At 33.2% G+C, this 20,552-nt stretch overlaps 1 protein-coding gene across 2 annotated transcripts in view; it reads right to left on the minus strand.

Moving 5' to 3' along the window:
• RABGAP1L (RAB GTPase activating protein 1 like) overlaps nucleotides 1-20,552 on the minus strand; it is a 572,843-nt gene that overhangs the window by 464,382 nt on the left and 87,909 nt on the right. For both annotated transcript variants that reach the window (XM_037507999.2, XM_054693457.1), the window contains exons 8-10: nucleotides 13,339-13,405; nucleotides 8,297-8,399; nucleotides 4,438-4,604 (exon numbers count right to left, since the gene is read on the minus strand). In XM_037507999.2, the coding sequence (XP_037363896.2) occupies nucleotides 4,438-4,604; nucleotides 8,297-8,399; nucleotides 13,339-13,405 (337 nt within the window). The remainder of the gene's footprint in view (nucleotides 1-4,437; nucleotides 4,605-8,296; nucleotides 8,400-13,338; nucleotides 13,406-20,552) is intronic.

Below are 20,552 nucleotides of genomic sequence, written 5' to 3' on the forward strand. Positions count from 1 at the left end.
AGTGCTATGATGGCGGAGCACCTGGAAAGAGCATGAAACCTTCATGTCCCCTTGGCCATACCATACCTTATGCATCTCTTCCATCTTGCTGTTCCTGAGTTGTATTCTTTTATAACAAACTGGTGACCTACCAAGTAAACTGCTTTCCTGAGTGAGTCATTCTAGCAAATTACTGAACCTGAGGAGGAGGTTGTGTGAACCAGTGATTTGTACAATGGTCGGAAGCACAAATGACAACCTGGGACTTATGGTTTGTCTCTCAAGAGAGGGAAAGGGGACAATCTTATGCGAATGAGTTCTTAACCTGTGGGATCTGCACTAACTCCAGGTAGTGTCATAATTGAATTATAAGACATTTCACTGGTGTCCACAAAGATGAAAAATGATAAAGTATGAGAAAAAGACCTACCATTTGGTGTCAGTAGTTAAGTGGTATGAATAGTAGTAAAGGAAGAGGTTTCTTGTAACAATTATCAGGCAATGTAACACCCAAATCAGAGATGAGGAGTATCATGCCTGAAGTTAAACAATATACAGGAAATGGTAAGCTGGGCCACAACCCCAGAAGTCTGACTTGGATCTAACGTGGCAGATGTGATTAGTATCACTTCTGTACTCTGTTTACACTCTATTGCTGCATGTGTTATTTAGTATAATATTCACGGGACTATATTCTTCACTTATTTAAGACAGAGACAATATATTACTCATTCAGGTACCCCCAATACTTAGCATAATGACTATCATGTTGCAGGCATTCAATAAATGTTTAAAAAACTAAACTAAGCATTGCATTTCTAAAACAAATGCTGACATCTCAGCAAAACTGTAAGTGATACAGACCTTTGGCCCTCACCTCACTTTGGTAATACTTCACATCAAGCAGGAATACCCTCTTGATTTCTTGAACCCTAATAAAACCTAGCCTAAGGAAAGAGTCCATTAAATTCATTAACAAAGAGGACAATATGACTGATAATAGTTATTATGGTCTATTTCCTGAGGATACTGGTGTTTAAATAGGCAGCAAAGGTTTAAGGCAATGGAATCAGCAACTAGTTGTAAAATACCAGATGTTCATTAGTATTAGAAAGGTTTGAAGCAGAGATTTTTTGGGGGCGGCAGTTTTCAGAAGAGCTTTTCCCAGGTCAGTATCATATGTTTCTGAATTTCAGGAGCAAAAAGCCTATTTTCTTGGGCTTCCCTGGTGGCACAAGGGGTTAAGACACAACCTATGAAGCTGTTCACAGCCTCTGCAGCATGAGTTCCATCCCCTGGCTGGCCAGAGAGCAGCCCACATGGCACAGCAGACCTCTCCTGGCTCGCCCGCTGCTCCCCTCAGCAGTGTACTTCAGTAAATCTGCCTGTTCTGCTCCCCACTGTCTTTGGTGAATCCTCTCACCCCACCCCCACACCTCTGGTCTGCACCCCAGCTCTTGTATGCATAAATAAATAAATCTTTTTTAAATAGTCTATTTTCTTAAAGGAGTAACAGTAGGTACACTGCCAAGATTTCAGAGTCACAAACCTTTAGATTTTTTTATACACTCTTCACATGCTAACATAATTAGTGATGTCAATAGTCAAAGATGGTGCAAGTAAAGACTAGTTAAACTGACATACAACAAAAATGAGTACTCATATAGAAAAGTTTTCAAGGGGAATAAAATTCCAGTTTTAGTGTTATGACTAGCCATTTTCCATTTCCTATAAACATTTTGCAAAGACAATCTTTAGGGTCAATTAGGTCTAATTCCTGGTCTACCACCTAATAATCTTCCTGTGCCTAAATGCTTACTAAAAAGTGGGTAAAATTAATGGTTCGTTCACCTAAACAGAATTGTAGTGAGGACTGCATAGATTAATTCTGGTAAAGGTCTTCGAACAGTGTGTGGCAATTAGTAAACTCTCTATAAATAGTAGTATTATTACTATTGCTTACAGTAATAATCACAGAAGTCAGTCCTTCTAACAAAAATGAAGCGATCTCATTGACTATATGGTATACTGAGTAGAGATCACAGAAAAAACTTATTGTAGAACTTAATTGACATTTACAGACTATTCCACTCAACAACTCAACTACAGAATACACATTCCTTAACAACTACTCTTGGAACACTCACCAAAAGACTGTTCTTCCCTTTTCTGTGCTTCCAGTCTTTCTATCAGTGCTGGGCATCTGTACATGCTGTTCCCTAATTTAACATAGTTTCTATTCTTCTGTTTAGGCCTCAGGTCCAATGGCTTTCTTCAGGAAAGTTTCCCAAACCCTCTAGATTCAGTTACATGCTCTCTTTGTTTTCCCTTTGTGTGAAAAATGAAAATGCTATTTGACCCTGATTAGACACTAATTAGGAATTAGTCAGACTTTCATACATCTCTACAACCACAGTTAAACTCCTGCTATATTTGAAAGCAGGAAATCTACAAGAAAAAAACAATTTTCAGAGACTCCCATCTAGTTTGGTAACTGTTGCCAAAGAGTATGAACTAATCCTGTTTAGGCACAGTACTAGTTCTGGATTTATTCAATAAATCCAATAATTTCAGAATGAAAGACAAAATTCCAGGTGTTCAGGTTCAACTCACTCAAAACTGAAACTAACCCATTGTCCCTTGAAATCCTTTTTATTAGGAATGGCTTCAACTCATTTTTCCAAGGAAACCTTGAGCTGTGTCAGATGTTTAACCAATTCCTTCTTTCTACCAGTGTTGTCTACTCTGTACTAAGAAATCCAGATTACCAACAACTGCCACAAACCAACCCAATCTCTAGAGTTAAGAAGTTAGACTGACCTTACAACAGCTATATATGACTTCAGATAAGGAGTTGTAGCTCACATGTTGTAATAACTATCCATATGAATTTTAATAATTCATTTAACTTCTTTAGATTTCAGTATTTTCATTTGCATCATTTTTGCACAGGATAGGTACTATTTTCATATATGTAGACCAGGCAATAACCTATTTTCCATGATTTTCCATACTTTTTCTTGAACACAGATTATTCTACTAAAGTTAGAAACCATAGTCTTAACTGAGATTCACTTAAATCAATATATCACATTTTGTGGAACTAAATATTATGAGTGAATCTTTTCCATTCACATAAAGTAATCTCATGTCACACTTTGTTTCATGACTCAGAAAATTTTCATCCAATGGCACTTACCATTCAGAGTCACTCAACACTAGCACTTTGAAAACTACAAAAGCAATATTTAATAATAAAAATCCATTCTTGTATATAAGGCAAGATAAATAAGAAAAGAAGAACTTGAGAAGAAAGCTAACTTATCATTAGTCTTGAGGAAGAATTCACATCATAGTAATGCATTGTCATTAAGAATTGTGACACTCTACATACAGCTCCTTTATTCACTCCTATGCAACTCTGAATAATCATTTGGCTCAAAATGACAAGTGAATTATTTTATAGTCAACAATTATGCTTTAAAAAAAAAGAAGGGGCGGACACAGGGATCAAAGGAGAAAGGAAGAATAAAAGTAAAATTATGGATTTTGTTAATACAGCTTCACTAGAATATGCTGTTGCAAAAAAATTCACAGAAAATAAAAGTTATATCAAATCACAGCTCTAATAATTTTATGAAAAATGAAAACCACAATAATTTCAAATATTTAGTATTTGATGTTTAAATGAGCCATAAGTTATTTTTAAATAAAAATGGGTAAGTGGCTTCTATATTTGTTCACTGTGCTGATGCTTGTTTATATCACATTACATTTTGTATATTACAGTATATGAAAGAGCAAGCATTTTTAAACTTAGGAAAGTGGAGTACTGAAAAGCATGCAAAGGATTTCCATTATTTAAATAGAACATTTACCCTTGTCTCACAGAACTGAAACTATAAGAATTCAAATATTTTTCACTGTTATCTTTTTCCTTTATAACAAAACAAAATATGTACTAGTAACATGCCAAATTTAGGTATGTCATAGAAATCCTAATTTCATTTAATATTAAAATAATTTTATAACCTTGCTGATAATCAAACAATATATTCATATAATATTGCATGCAGAATTGACTACATCAATTAGTTAGAAATTACTTGGAAATGTTTTAATTATAATTTTATATGCATATAATATTCTTGTTCCCTCTCGGGTTTTAAAAAACTACATATAAAAGAAAGTTGTTTTATATACAAAATTAATATTTCTATTAAGTTCATTGATATTTTACAGATACATTACTACTTTCTAGAGAATAAAGGTATATAATATTACACTTTTTAAAATTTACATTAACTTACAATTGATATGAATTTTTCAAATACTGTATTGACTGATTTTTATTATTTGAGAAATTTTATTGTTTTATATTGCTACTTAGGAATTGTCTGTCATTGAAAGGAGCAGAAAAAATTGTTAAATTACACGAAGAGAAGAAACGGGTCCTACCTGCTTCAACCTCATGAAGAAAGTCTCTGTGAAGGTCTTCCGGCTAAAATACCAAAATCTCTCATTTGCAGGGTACACACGAACTACTGTCTCCAGGAGAAAGCGGACAGGTTCCACCACCTCAGTGATGACCATATCCACTGCCACCGTCATGTACACGCGTTTATCTGAAGTAAGAAAGTTCTGTGTTTTATGTTGGCTTTATTATTTACTGGTTATTTTATGAAAAAAGTATTTTTATGAAAAAACTAAAGTTCTTTACATCATGTTATCTTTTAATGTTTGTTTAATTTTAAATGTTTGTCCCTTTGATTACATAGGTAACCAAATATTCCATGTCTCTCAATACTCACAATTCTATATTATTCAAGTGTCTCAATCTTCCTTGACTTTAATTTTAACTTCTCAAATTGAGATCCTTAATATAAAAACTAAATAAAATTTTCAGAATATCTCTTATACTAAAACTATCATAATTCTCAGGAAATCTCTTGAAAATCACAAATATTTGCCATTTCATCATATAAAACAAGATATTAGAAATTATTAGGTTCGTTTAATGAGTTGCATGGGAAGGAATCTCAAATCAGAAGAGATACTCAACCTTTATTATGCTAAATTTATATAGGAAAATGATACTAAAAAGAGCATTTCAATGTTGTATGTTTTCAGGGAACTCCCTAGAGATTAGCTAGTACCTCAAAGTCAAAACACATATATATACCTTCAGAAAAATCATTGATCAAAGCTCTAATGCAATTATTCTGTGTGGTTTTCATTTAAATATACAAGCATCCTAGAAAGTGCTTTTAGACAATAACATATGGAATTATCAGTCAAAATTTCAGTTATTATTTAAAATGTTTACTAGCCTACAGCATTCTTTTAAATTTGAATCTATAATCTTCTAGGCCAGTATCTATTGGTTTTCTTCAGTTTCACTGACAGATTGAAATATGTATGCCATTTTCATTTTATTTACCTTCCTTGAGATTCATTGTAGTCCTTGAATCTATGGCTTGGTTATTCCTTACCATTCTGTCATCTCTTTGTTACTTTTTAAACATTTTTTAACTTAATTTTGTATACCATTTTAGTTAAACATGAGTTAAAATAGCCAAGTCCATCATTAGAAGAATCCTTCATTAGTGTTTTTTAATACTCGTCAGCTAGACTTCCATTAACATCAAATTCAACAAAAATTTATTACATTCTTACTAAGTTCAAGCATTCTATCTGCCAATTCAAGAGAAACTAGGATTCTCTAGAGAATATACTTGCCCTAGAAGACCTTAAAGTCTAGGAGGAATAATGCAGAGGGATAAGAGAAAATAATTCAGCATACAGAATATACTGTACAGCTTGGTATAGGAAGATTTCAAACACTTCATCTTTCAGGGTCTCAATTTCTGTAACACTCAAATTTTTGTTCATGAATCCTCAATAATTTATAATTTAAATTTTCATACACCATTTGAAAATTTTAGAAATCAGGTCAAAGTAACCAGGTCAACAACTGATTTTTTGTGTGGCATATGAAATTATTTTAAAATTAAAATACTTTTTTTAGATCAGGATGTTATAATATCATATTATATAATGCCTATTTTCTTAGAACAAATAAATTTTAATTATCTTTTCTTTGAAGACACAATGTGTATTAAAATACACAATGAAACTGAGCTAGTATTATGTTAAAAACAGCTAAAATCCATCAGATCCACAAAAAGACAAAAATCACATAATCATCTCAATAGATGCAAAAAAAGCATTTGACAAGATCCCACATTCATTTATGATTAAAAAACTCCCCCCAAAATGAGAATAAATGGAACCTATCTAAATATTATAAAAATGTTCAATATCACTTCTTATAAGAGAAACACAAAATGAAACAACACTGAGATACCACCTCACCGCTGTGAGAATGGCTCACTTAAAAAAAGAAAGGAGTTAACTAATGTTGATGGGATTGTGGTGAAAAAGGAATTCTCATATACTGCTGGTGAGAATGCAAGCTGTTTCGGCCCCTGTGGAAATAAGTATGGTGATTTCTAATGAAAATAAAAACGGAAATTCTGTAAGACGCAGCAACAATTCTATTCAGTTTTTGTACAAATAAAATGAAAAATCTAATGTGAAAATATTTACCTACACCTATGTAAACAGCAGCACTGTTTACAATTGCCAAATCAAGGGAACCAGCCTAAATGTCCTTCAACAGATGAATGTCTAGAGAAACCGTGGAGCATATAATAAATGATATATTACATAGATGTGAAGAAAGATGAAATGGTGGCATTTGGGATAAAATGGTTGGATTATCAAGGTGATGATGTTGAGTGAAAACAGTCAAAAAGTGAAAGATAGATTTCACATGGTTTCACTCATCTATGGAATAAAAATCTGAATTCAGCCAAAAGAAGATAATGGTTACTAGAGGGAATGGGGAAAAGGTGGGGGGAGGGAAGAGGGATATGGACATGAGTGACTTGGTGAAGAAAAAAAAAAAGAAAAAAATATATATATAAGTTTTCATATTCTTAAGAATAAATTCATAGGCAATGAACGAAGGATTTACTAAAGTAGAACAACAATGCTTTTGTTTCAATTTCATATAGCATTTTTCCTCTTCCCCTGCAAAAGTGGCCGGTATTTATTTTAAACTGTAAGCGTATTAAAGCTTAGTCAGTATTCTCATTAAAAAAAAAAAGAAGAAACAGTGGTTTATTGGAGCCAAAAAAAAGACATAATATTTACTTTTATAATATATTATTTGAAATTCTTTTATTTTATTCTACAAAATTTTCAAAAGGTTTTTCTCATTTTTGTGTTGTCTTTCTGAATGATTTAAGAAAAACGTTTACTTTTTTCAGGCTGGTATTACAAGCCTGTCTCCAGAAATAATGAACTGTGGGTGTAAAAATTATTTATTCCTAACATATAAAAAGCTAAATTTATATATATTTTTTCATTTTTAGTACTCATTTAAAAAAGTTTAATGTGTGATCAAATGCATGCAACTTAAGCAACTGGTAAATACTCTAGGTTAAGGAAACTTGAGAGTAATTATTTTAATGCTCTTTATCAATATATATCTCCCTATCAGTTATCACTATTGTTTGTCTTTAACTAAACGTCTACTGTGGGTGTACACTAAATAACTAAGACCAAAGATCAAACAACCTTTATTTTCTCAATATAAATTTGTAAAGTACATACTAAGAGATTCTAACTCATAGGGTATAACTTAAGATTTTATTTTCAAGGGCCCCAAAACACAGTCAATTAATAGACATGTAGATAAAGTAGGAGTAAAAATAAACACAATGGGGAAAAGTGTAACTATTTACCATTTATAAATTCAGTTCAACATTAGACATGTCAAGCAAAATGAAAAAGTAAACAACTAGGGGAAAAGTGTTTGCTTAATATACACTATTAAGATCCCAAAGGTCAAAAGACTAGAATGAGTAAGTGACAAAATATAAGTAATCTATAAGAAAAAAGTTAACATAGTTATCAAAGATATGCAAATTTCAGAATTTGTTTTTCTCATTTCTTTCCTATTCTTCCATCATTTCCCCCCAAACAAACATAAAATGATATATGAAACACAAAGTTGAAATAATTTTTATGTAATCTAACAAAATTAATTCATATTATCTTTGAGGGGGATTCTTTTGAACACTTGGAAGTTTTCCCCCTGGATACATAAAGTATAAAAAAGGAACTTCAAATTCTTAAGAAAAACTACATTTTAAATAAGCAACAGAATTTTTTAAAAACATGGTAAAATAATATTGTCCATTATATAAAATTTAAAGCAAATAGTAATCAATCTGTTAAGAAAATTCACCTTTTGGGGTTTCTTCATTAAGTGCCAGAAATATTTGGGCATTGGGGTTCCACATGCCAGTGATAACATATGCTCTCCCATCATAGCTTTTCCCCATGGATTCCTATAAAAATTCAAACATGAATTTCTATATACATCAAGAAAATCACCACTTCAAATTATATCTTATTTTAAAGAATCCAACTCATTAAAATTTGAATTCACAGAGAATTCATTTTCCTTGTAAATTCTATTCACCCTACAAAAGCATATATTTTGCCCTATAGCTTTCTTCAGAGTTTCTATTTAGAGAGTCACATCTCTAAGATAAAAGGGGTACACATTTACACATTGAATCACAAAAACATAATATTGCTATGAAGTTATATTTCACTTGATCTTAGACTGTCAAAATCTCATAAGCTTACACATATAAGGATGTACATAGTTTCTATTAAAACTATAGTATAGATCTCACTCACGATAGTTAAATTGAATTAATCACAGAATAAGAAGCTAGTATTTTTCTTCTAATGCTCTAACATAATACTTTTATACAATTAATAGTCTTAAAGTTAATATGTCATATTATCTATGTATCAGATATTCATATACTTTACCATCATAAATCAAAATTGGGAGACACCCAAGTTTATTAAAAGTAATCTGCCTCTATTCTTATATTTATTCCCTCCTTCCCTTTTCTCCTTTCCTTCCTCTTCATTTCCTCACCTCTTTAAGATTTTTACAAAGCCATATATTGACTATCACTAAAGAAGCTACCAAGTCCTATAGTAAAAGAAAGTTCACATCAAGTTGTGTATATGTATGTGTATGTGGTGAGGCTAAGGTGGCTAGAGGTTGTCCCATGAGAAAACAACACAAAGAATACAAATATACACATATACCAAAGTATATTATTTGTAGTACTTTCAATTTTATGTACTAATTTCCTCACCTTATGAACTTAGTGCTAAAAGGGGTCAAACTAGAAGAAAACATTTTTTTCAATCTTACCTCTGCATGGACTCTTCTCTAAATCCTTACAAAACTGTTTCAGTCACAAGGAATTACAACATATATTATTCTAGTGTATTGGTAGTATTTCACTAATGAGATTGTACAGCTGGAATGCAGGCAACCTGTTCTCCAGAGATGAAGTACACTCATGGCCACATAAAGGAAACCCACTCAGTACCTCCAATGCACTCATTTATTCAAATCAAGAAGGAGCACCTGACAGGAAAAACGTCTATTTCCGGACCTGAGCTTGTGCTTGCTGCACTCCAAAAAGATGACCTAGACCAAATTCTTCCTTTCAATTAACAAAAAACAAGTGGGCAGTTAGCAGTGCAGCTGAAAGGTTTTGGAGCTATAAAACAACATATAGCATTAAGTTGGGAAAATATATTGTAGGAAATATAAATGGAGAAAACACACACACACAAATACAAATAAAGAATGATGCAGTCAAAAAGCAAAGGCATATACAGGGAAGAAGGGAGTGGGGGTGCAAAGGAGCAGGAAAGAGAGAAATGGGAAAAGAAAAGAAAAGAAAAGAAAAGGGGAGAAGAGAGGAGGTGAGGGGAAGACAGAGGAAAGAAAAGAGAGGAGAAAAAGAAAAGGATACAGAAGAGAGATGGGAGGCAGAGCATCAGAGGCCCAGAGAGCAGGGGCAGCAGCAGTGGTAAAAGGGAGCAGACGTCTAAACAAGAGAGCCATAGCCAGAGAGAGCAAGCCCTGGAGGGAGGTGAGGCAGACAGAATGACCAGATACCAGAGACTTCTTCACAGGTTCAAGAATAATTTCATAAAGATCAGTAACCTTCTGTCTTTAAGATGTTTAAAGTGACTCTTCGCTTCCTGTGACTGCTTAACTAAAGCAACCATATTTTTTATTTCCATGTAGTACTCACTTCAATAATATTACCTTATATTACACAACAAAAGCCTTCAATAAAAGTTTCTCCTCAGTAAGTCTAACATTTCTATTATTAAACTAGACATTTCTATCCCATGACCTGGCTTGTTCCCAGGCCATTATAAACATACTTCACAATTTTTGCTGAAGAGTGCTTCCTTGACTTTGACAGCCGTTGCCCCATTCCCCACCCCTCCAAACAGGCTGGAAAGATCAGGACAAGAGGTAAGGAAAATACATTGTAGGAAAGGAAAAAACAGGAGCAACTAGGACAACAAATTGGGCAACAAAAACCTCTGCCCAAACTATGCCAGACTGGAACTAACAGATGCCCTTTTTTAAAGAAAAAAGCCTAGGAAATACCAAGAAAATATTGCAGTTTGCAAGGGGCAAATGAGCTAAAAGGGCAGAGAATCACGCAGTAAACTGTGAATAACTATCGTCAAGTTCTGAGCACAATGAAGCTATGAGGCAGATGGTCAAACACTTAGGAAAGTAAAATGTCTTAGGAAAGAGCAATAACCAAAGAAACAGTAGCAAATGTTATATTCATGCTAATCCATTCATTAATTAAGCAAATATTTTAAGAATAGCAAATGCCTAGGGGCCAATAGGAGTCATGCTCTGTGCCTCTGAGCACCCAGCAAGGAAAACAAAAATGGAACTGACAGGCTCATGTTTTTCAAATAGAAGCTTATGATCCATTTGTGAATCATAAAATCAGTTTAGTGAATTATGACTAGACTTTTTAATCAAGCGGAAGAAAAAAATAGTTTATCACACATGTAAGGATTAAACGTTTCATAAAAATTTTACTTTAAGCTTTTTGCACATATAGATTACAAGTATATTGAACTACAATGTAAAATATATTCTAACTGTGAGTCCAGGTACTGGCCTACTGTCAAAAATTTATTAATTGTAAAGATCCACATACGTTCTGAGCCATCTCTAGGAATTTGATTTTAAATCATGTTCAGTTCACAAACGACTACTGAATTTTCAGCTTTTCTGGCTACCTTGCTGTTAAGTTTTTCCTTTGTAGCAATGGCCTTGGATCAAAAATTCTCATTTCCTTATTCCTACAAGTATCCTCATCAAATACATTGTCCGTACTGGAAGAAAACTGACTCTGTTATTTGTAGCCCTAATAAAATCCAACTAATTTTATTTCTATAAGACTGTTTATGTACTAGGTATATAATACACATACATGTAATCTGTCATTTAAATTTTTTTTCATTTATAAGACTTTCTCTTTCATGTAGATCTTATATTAAACAAAATTTATAAATTTATAGAAAATTCTCAATATGACTTTTCTTGTTAGAAAATATTCAAAGGGGAAAAGTCAGCATTGTTTAAAAATTATTCAAATAGAAAAGTCTCAAATAGAAAAATCTCACAAATTCTAAATTAAATATAATTGCATGCTTTTTCAAATTTGTCAGGATAAATAAAGTGTAAGATGGTAAAATTTGTTTTCAAAGTATTTACATATTTAGTCATATCACAGAAGAAGCAGAAGAATTAACATCTTGCTCTAGAGGGCAGAACTAAGACTACTTCATTTTAAGGTAATGAATTTGTTCTTATTATTGTCTAGTCAAAGCAAGCCCAATAAACATATATTAAGATGGCATGATGATTATCAGCACTATGTAATAACAAATCACAACTGTTGATAACTATACATACCAATATTCCCATTTAATTATTTGTTGTACAGATAAGCCCACTTCTCTTTCCAAAACTTTCATGGTGACAAGTCTGTTGATTTCAATAGGGACTCTTAAGTAAAACACACAAAACTAAGGGACCGCAGAAATTCATGCAAGGTCTATAATTCTATTATCTGCATTTAAGGAAAAAAATCTCTGCCACTGATTCATCTTAATCTTTCAAACATGAATTATGACTACTTAGGACCCAGGACTTATAAATTTTTAATATTCTTAAACTATCTCCTGATGGCATAATCAGGGCTCCAAAATGCTATGGCTTGCCTTAGGTAAAAAAAAAAGCTTGCATTACTGACATGTTGTAAAGTGGAATAGAAGTAAGATAGAATAATAGTTGTTTCCACATTCATTGTAACTGGTTGTCCTTACTTTACCTACCCATGTAGTGCTTCCTCTATATTTCTGCAGCTCACTGCACCAAGTCTATGAAAGCACTTATCCCATTGATATAGCTACTTACTTAAAAGGTATAGTTCCATCACAAGACAAAGGATGCACATATGATATACCCTATCTGTAACCCCAGGACTTCAATAATGTTTGGCACATGATTAGTGCTCAAATAGGCTGAATGAACCATTCTAGAACAGCTAATCAATGTGATATAACTATGAAATAATTCAAAGACTAAGTTGACACAGTTGGTGAGATTTAATTGACATTTGCAAAAATACAACTGAAAGAAAACATAGTGCTTGTTTTCACTAAATATAAAAATCTCAGTTAAAAAAATTCTCAGTTCAATAAGTGAAAAATTTTATACTTATTAAGATGATTATTTCCTATAACATTTCTAAATGGCAAAGCAAATTTTTTTCAATAGCTTCAATGATATTAGATATTACTGTAAAAAGTTAAGAGGTACTGCTATTTTTTACATTAAATAATATCTGCTATATATGTGTGTGTGTGTGTATATATAATATGTATAAGGGCATCCCTTAAATAAATACCTCTCCTACAATAAACATACTTTGCTAAGGACAAGTAATCAGCAGGAGAAATTCAGAGAGGAAAATATTTTCAAAGAAAACAAAAGCATCAACCACAGTACTTAATAACAATGTATTAAAATAATGAAAGGTACTACAGCTACTCTGGATATGCCTGTTAATATAAGTACTTTTTTTTTTTTTTGGATCAAAGACATCTTCCTAAGAAGCAAACAGATGATAGATGGACACTTTTACTTGCTATAAATTTGCATATAATTTTCCGTTAGAAGTTTTCTTATATTTCTCCCTCATAAGAAATCTTAAACTTGGATTTTGAAATTTAATTATTACTATCATACAGCTGAAAACTAGAAACAATTTTGACAAAATAACAAAACTTGAAAATAAAGTACTTAAAAATATAAAATAACTATCAACTATATTTGCTTAAGGTGCTTATCATTACCATATCCAGTAAATGCATGTCACTGTTCTTCACGTTTCGACCTGGACTTAACAACATTCCAAAACATCTGAAAATATTGAGGGGGAAAGAAAGGAGAAATAAGGTATCAAAAATATATGGAGGTTCAGTGAGCAAAAATTCTTTTACAATAATATACAATCTGAGCTCTGTACTTATAAATTGCTTTAGTTTTTTAAAGAAATATCAAAAATAAGAATTCATTAAGATACATAACAAAATCACATAGAAATAACTTATCTAAATTCCCACATCTTTATTTTTTGCATGTAGAAGACTACCAATGATCAGAAACTGTCATAAAAATGGCCACAAATTGCTGATTAAAACAAAATACAGTACGGACACATGAATTAACGTCTATGAGTAAGTGAGATTCTGTTTCCCTTAGAGTTATTCCAAACATATAGGTCAAGATCAACTGACTCAATTACATAAAAAAAAAAAAAAATATTAAAAAAAAAGGCACAGTGCTCTCTCTTTCACTGCATTAAACCAGATTAGCAAGAACAAGCAGTTACCCTCAATGTGACTATGTTCACTGAGTAAACTGTCAATACTACATCTTCAACTTGAAAAAAAAAGTTACATGAAACTCATCCCCAAATGTACTATTATACTAGTGAAGATATTTACCCAACATACTATATACTATTAACTATTTACTCTGTGCTTCCTGATGCTAGAGAAGTATCAGGATCAGCACTACCACTTTATTTGTAAATGATTTTCAGAAGCTCTAAAATTCAGGTAAATCTAACATCTTTGTGTTTTTTAGGATTTTTTATTATTTCTGCTTTCTAAGCACAGTAAATTCTGATGGTGAGGAGCTATGGGTGTCTCGGTGGTGGGTGTGATGTGGTAACATAATTCTGAAGAGATGTAAACCTATACCTGTAAATCATACACAATGTTGTAAATTAATGTTATTCCAACAAAATAAACTTCTAAAAAAAAAGAAAAAGAAAGAAAAGTCTTGAGAAGTTAAACAATGTACTAAATTTATACAGCTATTAAGTAGATCCTACAGCTCAAGAGGCAATGCGATCTACCCAGTGTCCTGTCCACAAAGCATACCTACACGACTAGAGTTTTTATTGCAGTTTCCCACATTTTAAAATATGTTATGGAGCATTTTATACAAGAAGTAGAAAATGTAAATAAATTAAATATGAATTTTTATACATCAAAGTACTGTTAACTGACCAGTCAATATTTAATCTGATTCTTATTTCCAAAAGTTAACTTTTCTAGTATATTTTTTTCATTATGAACAAGATTAAATGATTGGCCGTACCCAAATATGAGGTTAGTTCTTCAACATCAGCTTTAGTGATGTCTTTGGAAACCTATCTCCAGTGGCAAAGGAAACAAAACAAAATGTAAACAAATGGGACCACAACGAACTAAACAGCTCCCACACAGTGAAAGAAATATTGTTAAAATAAAAAGGTAAAATACTGAATGAGAGAAGATATTTGTAAATATCATAGGGATATCCAATATATATAAAAAAAAAACTCACAAAATTCACTAACCAAAAAAAAACCACAAATAACCTGATTAAAGAAGAGATAAAGGACCTGAATAGACATGTCTCCAAACAGGACATACAGATGGGCAACAGACACATGGAAAGATGTTCAGCATCTCTTATTAGGGAAGTGCAAAATGAGATATCACTTCACCTATGATATCATTTGTTAGAGTGGCTATTATCAAAAAGGTAAGAAGCAACAAGTGTTGGCAAAAATATGGAGAAAACAGACTCCTCGTAGTCTGCTGTTGGGAATGTAAATTGGTGCAGAAACTATGGAGGTTCCTCAAAAAATTAAGAATAGAAATACAATATGTTCCACCTATGCAACTGCTGGGCATTTATCCAAAGAATACCAAAGCAGGGGCCTCCCGGTGGCGCAGCAGTTGAGCGCTGGGTTGTGAAGCTGCCCGCAGCCTCTGCAGCGCCGGATGGATCCCCGGCTGCTCTCCGGCCACTGGAAGAGGGTCCGGCATGGCGCGCAGACCTCTCCTGCCGCCCGCTGCTCCCCTCAGCAGTGTACTTCGGTCCTTCTGCCTGCTCTGCTCCCCGCTCTGGCTCTGGTGAATTCTCTCACCCTCCCGCGCTTCTGACTGTACCCAGTGCTTGTATAAATAAATAAATAAATAAATAAATAAATAAATAAATAAATAAATAAATAAATCTTTAAAAAAAAAAAAGAATATCAAAGCACTAGTGCAAAGAGATATAAGTATCTCCATGTTTATCACAAGCATTATTCATAACAGAAGAATTGGAAAAACCTAAGTACCCATCAACAGATACATGGACAAAGAAGATATGGTGTTTATACACAGTGCTAACATTTTAAAAAAGAAAGATGAAATCCTGCCGGAGAGTATGTTATGCCAAGTGAAATAAGTCAGATGGAGACATTGTCTGATTCACTCAAATGTGGTGGATAAATAAAACAAATGAACAACATCAACAAAACCCCTTAGACTAAAAACAAAACAATGGTTACCAGAAGGGAAAGGAGAAGAAAGGATGCATAAATCAGGAAAAAGGGGTCAACTAGATGGTGATGGATGGGAACCTGACTTTTGTTGGCAAGCATAATACACAGATGTTGATTTACAAGGCTATACATCTGAAACCTATATAATGCTGCAAATTAATGGTACTTCAATTTAAAAAACAAGGTAAAAAAAATAAATATGAACTCAGTGAGTGGTAAGACAACATACACTTCCTGTGAGTACCTTTTTGGCATCCAAAAATAATGAAGTACATAACAAAGGTAAAACTGGTAACTTTCCAAACACATTGTACCACTGAATAAAATATAATCCACAGCAACAGAAGTAATCATACACTGACATTCATAATTTTAATATGATTACTATATAATACCAAAATTTCTGTCCTCTAAAATACTATAATAAACACTGTACAAATTAAATGTTAATTAATCATGCAATCACTGTATATTTCCCCTACTGGACTCAAATTTTTTTTTTTTAAAGATTTTATTTATTGGGCCTCCTCTGATGGTGCAGCAGTTGAGCGCTGGGTTGCGAGGCTGCCCACAGCCTCTGCAGTGCCAGTTTGATCCCTGGCCACCGGCGACGGTCCCACCAAAAAAAAAAAAAAAAAAGATTTTATTTATTTATACATACAAGAACTGGGGTACAGGCCAGAGATCGGGGGGGTGAGAGGATTCACCAGAGACAGAGTGGGGAACAGAACAGGCAGATTGACTGAAATACACTGCTGAGGAGAGCAGCGGGTGAGTCAGGAGAGGTCTGCTGCACCATGTGGGTAGCTCCCTGGCCGGGGATCAATCTCATGCTGCAGTGGCTGCAGACAGCTTCATAGGTTGTGTCTTAACCCCTTGTGCCACCAGGGAGGCCCATACTGGACTCAAATTCTTACTAAGCATAGGAGTTAATTTTTTTCAGGTATAAAATTTAGTCTTCCCAACTGAAAAGTCCAGTCAAGGAAACAAAAAATGTGTCTGGTAGTTCCTATATACCTTGCTTCAACTTGTTCTGCCCGGGTGTTTTTATTTATTTATTTTTTTTTTTTATAGAGGCATGTTTTTCATTTATTTATTTATTTTGTTTTTTGTTTTGTTTTGTTTGTTTTTTTTTTTTTTGTTTTTTGTTTATACATGCACTGGGTACAGTCAGAAGCGTGAGAGGGTGAGAGAATTCACCAGAGCCAGAGCGGGGAGCAGAGCAGGCAGAAGGACAGAAGCACACTGCTGAGGAGAGCAGCGGGCGGCAGGAGAGATCTGCGCGCCATGTGGGACCCTCCTCCGGTGGCCGGGGAGCAGCCGGGGATGGAACCGGCGCCGCAGAGGCTGCGGGCAGCTTCGCAACCCAGCGCTCAACCGCTGCACCACCGGGGAGGCCCTGCCCGGGTGTTTTTAAAAACAATTTTCAGCATTATAGGATTTCTAAATTACAAAACTATTATATATTCATTGTACTAAGTTAATGAACACCAAACTGTAGAATAATTTCTTTCTTTTCTCTCCAATCTCAGCTCCCTTAGGAACCAATGCAAACAGTTTGGAATGTACTGCTCCTAATTTTCTTTTCACAGTTTTTGAAAATTTTAACTTTTACATTATTTTGTTGTCAAGCACTTGCAGGTAAATGTTAAAATGGGTATAATTTTATATTTTAAATATGATATTTCTATATTAAAATCTATTGCAAAAGTAGCTTTGAAAGTTTGGATTTTCCTTAAATGGCAACCCAAATCACCTTATTTTGATTATCTTTGATGTACTGTTATTTTCTTGGGTAAAAAAATTCTTACCACAAGTCAGCACTGTGACCTTAGTGAAAGCACCTAACTGTCTTGCACCTCTGCTTCCTCCTCTAGAAAATAAGGTATAATGCATAAACACTAAGGTTTCTTCCAGCGTCAAAATTACATAATTTTTTTCTATCAAGATGTATTAGTCATTTTCAAAACCATACTTCATTAAAGCACATTAGGCTTCCTATGGAGATGAGCAAGGTCTATTAGGAATAACATGTCAGTAATTAGATAGATATTATTAGTACCACAAACACCAAATGCGAATATTAAGTGTTTCACTGGGGAGTTCAAAGCATTCAACCATCTCTTATTAACTCTATAAATAAGATAGAAAGCAAATTGCTATCACACCTAGTTTCTCAAAGAGTTTATAGTCTAGTAGGGAGAAAAAAAGAAGTAAACAGGGAATTACAACCTGGTATAGTAAGTTCTGTAATAACTGTAAGTAAAGAATATTAACAAAGCAGAGATGAGGCATACCCACCATTATAGATGCTTGACCCCAAATTTTAAATCAAACCTCCTCAGAATGAAATAGTTATGATACTATCATATTCATTTTTATCATATTAATTATAATAGGGACTATTTATTCACTGTGCTAACTTTAAGTCAGATACCACATATTACATTTCAAATCAATTTCTATATAACAAATCATAAAATGGATTTTCAGAAAGTATAAAAGATTTTTCCAAAGCTGCACAGCTATTAAGTTATAGGATTGCAAAACTGTATGGTATTTTTACATTAGATTCTGATACCTTCCAAAACTAGCAGTAGAAAAAATTATAAATTTCCCGTGTGATCCTGGGCAAGTCGCAAACTTTGAAGTCTCATTTTCTGATTAAGTATTACAATTGCCACTGTTATTAAGAGAAAGTTTAGCTTTCCACAATCCCTAGTGAGTTTTTATTCAAAACAGCTTTAAACAGCTTTTGACACCAAGTTAGCATCCATACAAACACCGAAATTCAGCATATCTAGCATTCTTTAGACTTACTTGATGGAAAAGGAAGTCTCTGAGAAAAATAAAGATGCTAATATCCTACAATAGGAAACTAATTTTTTCACTTTTGCTTTTAGTCCATCATTAGAATTCTATGTACTTCCAAGAGGAATATGGATAAAAATTAAGAAGGGAGGAAATGTAAAGGAAAAAGGAAAGGAGGCAGTCATCTCACCAAAACTGGCTCTTAGTAAACTTTGTTATTAAAAATGAAAAAGTGACATTATGACAGAAGAGATTAAAAAAACTACAAATAAAAGCTTTAACTCAAATTATATATTTTTTAGAACAATCAAAAAAAATACTAAAACCTGAATAATTCCACAGAAGTTGAAATCTTACTTAACAAAGTTAAGCCTCACCTTAACGAAGCCAAAACAAAAGATAGTCAGAAATGCCTTCCAAATATAAGAATTGTTAGGATTATTTTTTTCTTACTAAAAGGTCAATTAGAAAAAGCATTCTTCACTATGCACACTAGAGTGGAACCAAAAAATAACCTTCCAAGCTGAAACTGAGCAAAGTCATTTTATAACCAATGGGTAAAATTATTGTCACTATGACTTTTAAACATTTTTTGTCAAAATTTTAATAACTCTGTCAGCTATAAATACATAGGGAAATGGAAAAAATATCAATGTTATATTAGTACTTTGTAATTTATATCATTTAGAAATGCTGAAAATTATTTCATTTCTTTGGGAAAAAAATTAGCATTAGTTTGAACAGTGCTTGCTTTCTTCTCAAATAACTTACAATTTAGAATAAGCATCTTTTCTTTTCTGTATCTTGGCAAACTGCAGACTCCTTTCTAAGTTTGACCCAGCTTCCAATATATTTCTGAAAATTCTATTCTGTAAAATACCTCCACGAGTTCCTTTAACGTGAAGTTCTTGCTGGCACCACTTCCTCTGGGACATTCGTCCTTTTCATCACCACCACTTTCCTTATTTGTGCTGATATGTTCATCATTACTAAGTTCCCCTAGTTGCACATCTGCAGTCCACTGAAGTGCAGCAGTGTCAACATTCCCACAGCCACCTATTTCTTCTATGACTCCATCTACATCTACAAAGTTATATGTATGATGCAGTAAAAGTTTTGCTGCCCTACACGCATGTGTGAATGTTTTCAGCAGCAGCACACTTTTATATCAACATTTTCTAAAACTAAGCAAAAAAAAAAAAAAAGCCAAGATCTCCAGTCTCCTTGTAATTATAATTTTCATTCAATGTGGTAATTAACCTGACAACTTTGGCCTGACTACTACAAAACTAACTGGAATTCTGTTTTTCACTGGCAATCTCCAAGCCAAAGGAGGAGTAAAGGTTTCATTTTAATAATAAGCAGCTTTCTATTCCTAGTGAAATTTAAACTAAATGGAAAAGTGACCTCCTCTTGTTGTTGCATTCACGAGATCTGTTTCAGTGAGGTTTGTACCATAGCTTCATGCAGGACTAGGTTTCATCCTACCTTCATTTTGCTGTCACCATTTTCGAATCTTCTAAGATCACTTGAAATTGCATTTTCAGCATTATTGCTTTTCATTTCTTCGCTGCACTTTTATCTTTGTTGGCCAACTCTTTCAATTATCCATTTTTGTAAAGTGTCATTTTTACCCATTAAAGTGAGTTTATCAGTGGGAAACAAAGAGACAAAATAACACATTTTGCTCTCTGAGTAAATTAAATAAGAGATGCACCATGACCAATCATTAACAAACTCTCAAAAAAGTTATGCAACTGATCACTGATCTTATAATTTACATAATGATTTTGGACAGAAGAGAAAATTTCAAAGTTTGTATCTTATACAATTACTCAAAATCAGTACATCAATGTAATAGAAACTGAA

Source organism: Talpa occidentalis, unplaced genomic scaffold, assembly GCF_014898055.3.
Source record: "Talpa occidentalis isolate TD23 unplaced genomic scaffold, MPIMG_talOcc4v2.1 talOcc4.12, whole genome shotgun sequence".
Taxonomy (NCBI): Eukaryota; Metazoa; Chordata; class Mammalia; order Eulipotyphla; family Talpidae; genus Talpa; species Talpa occidentalis.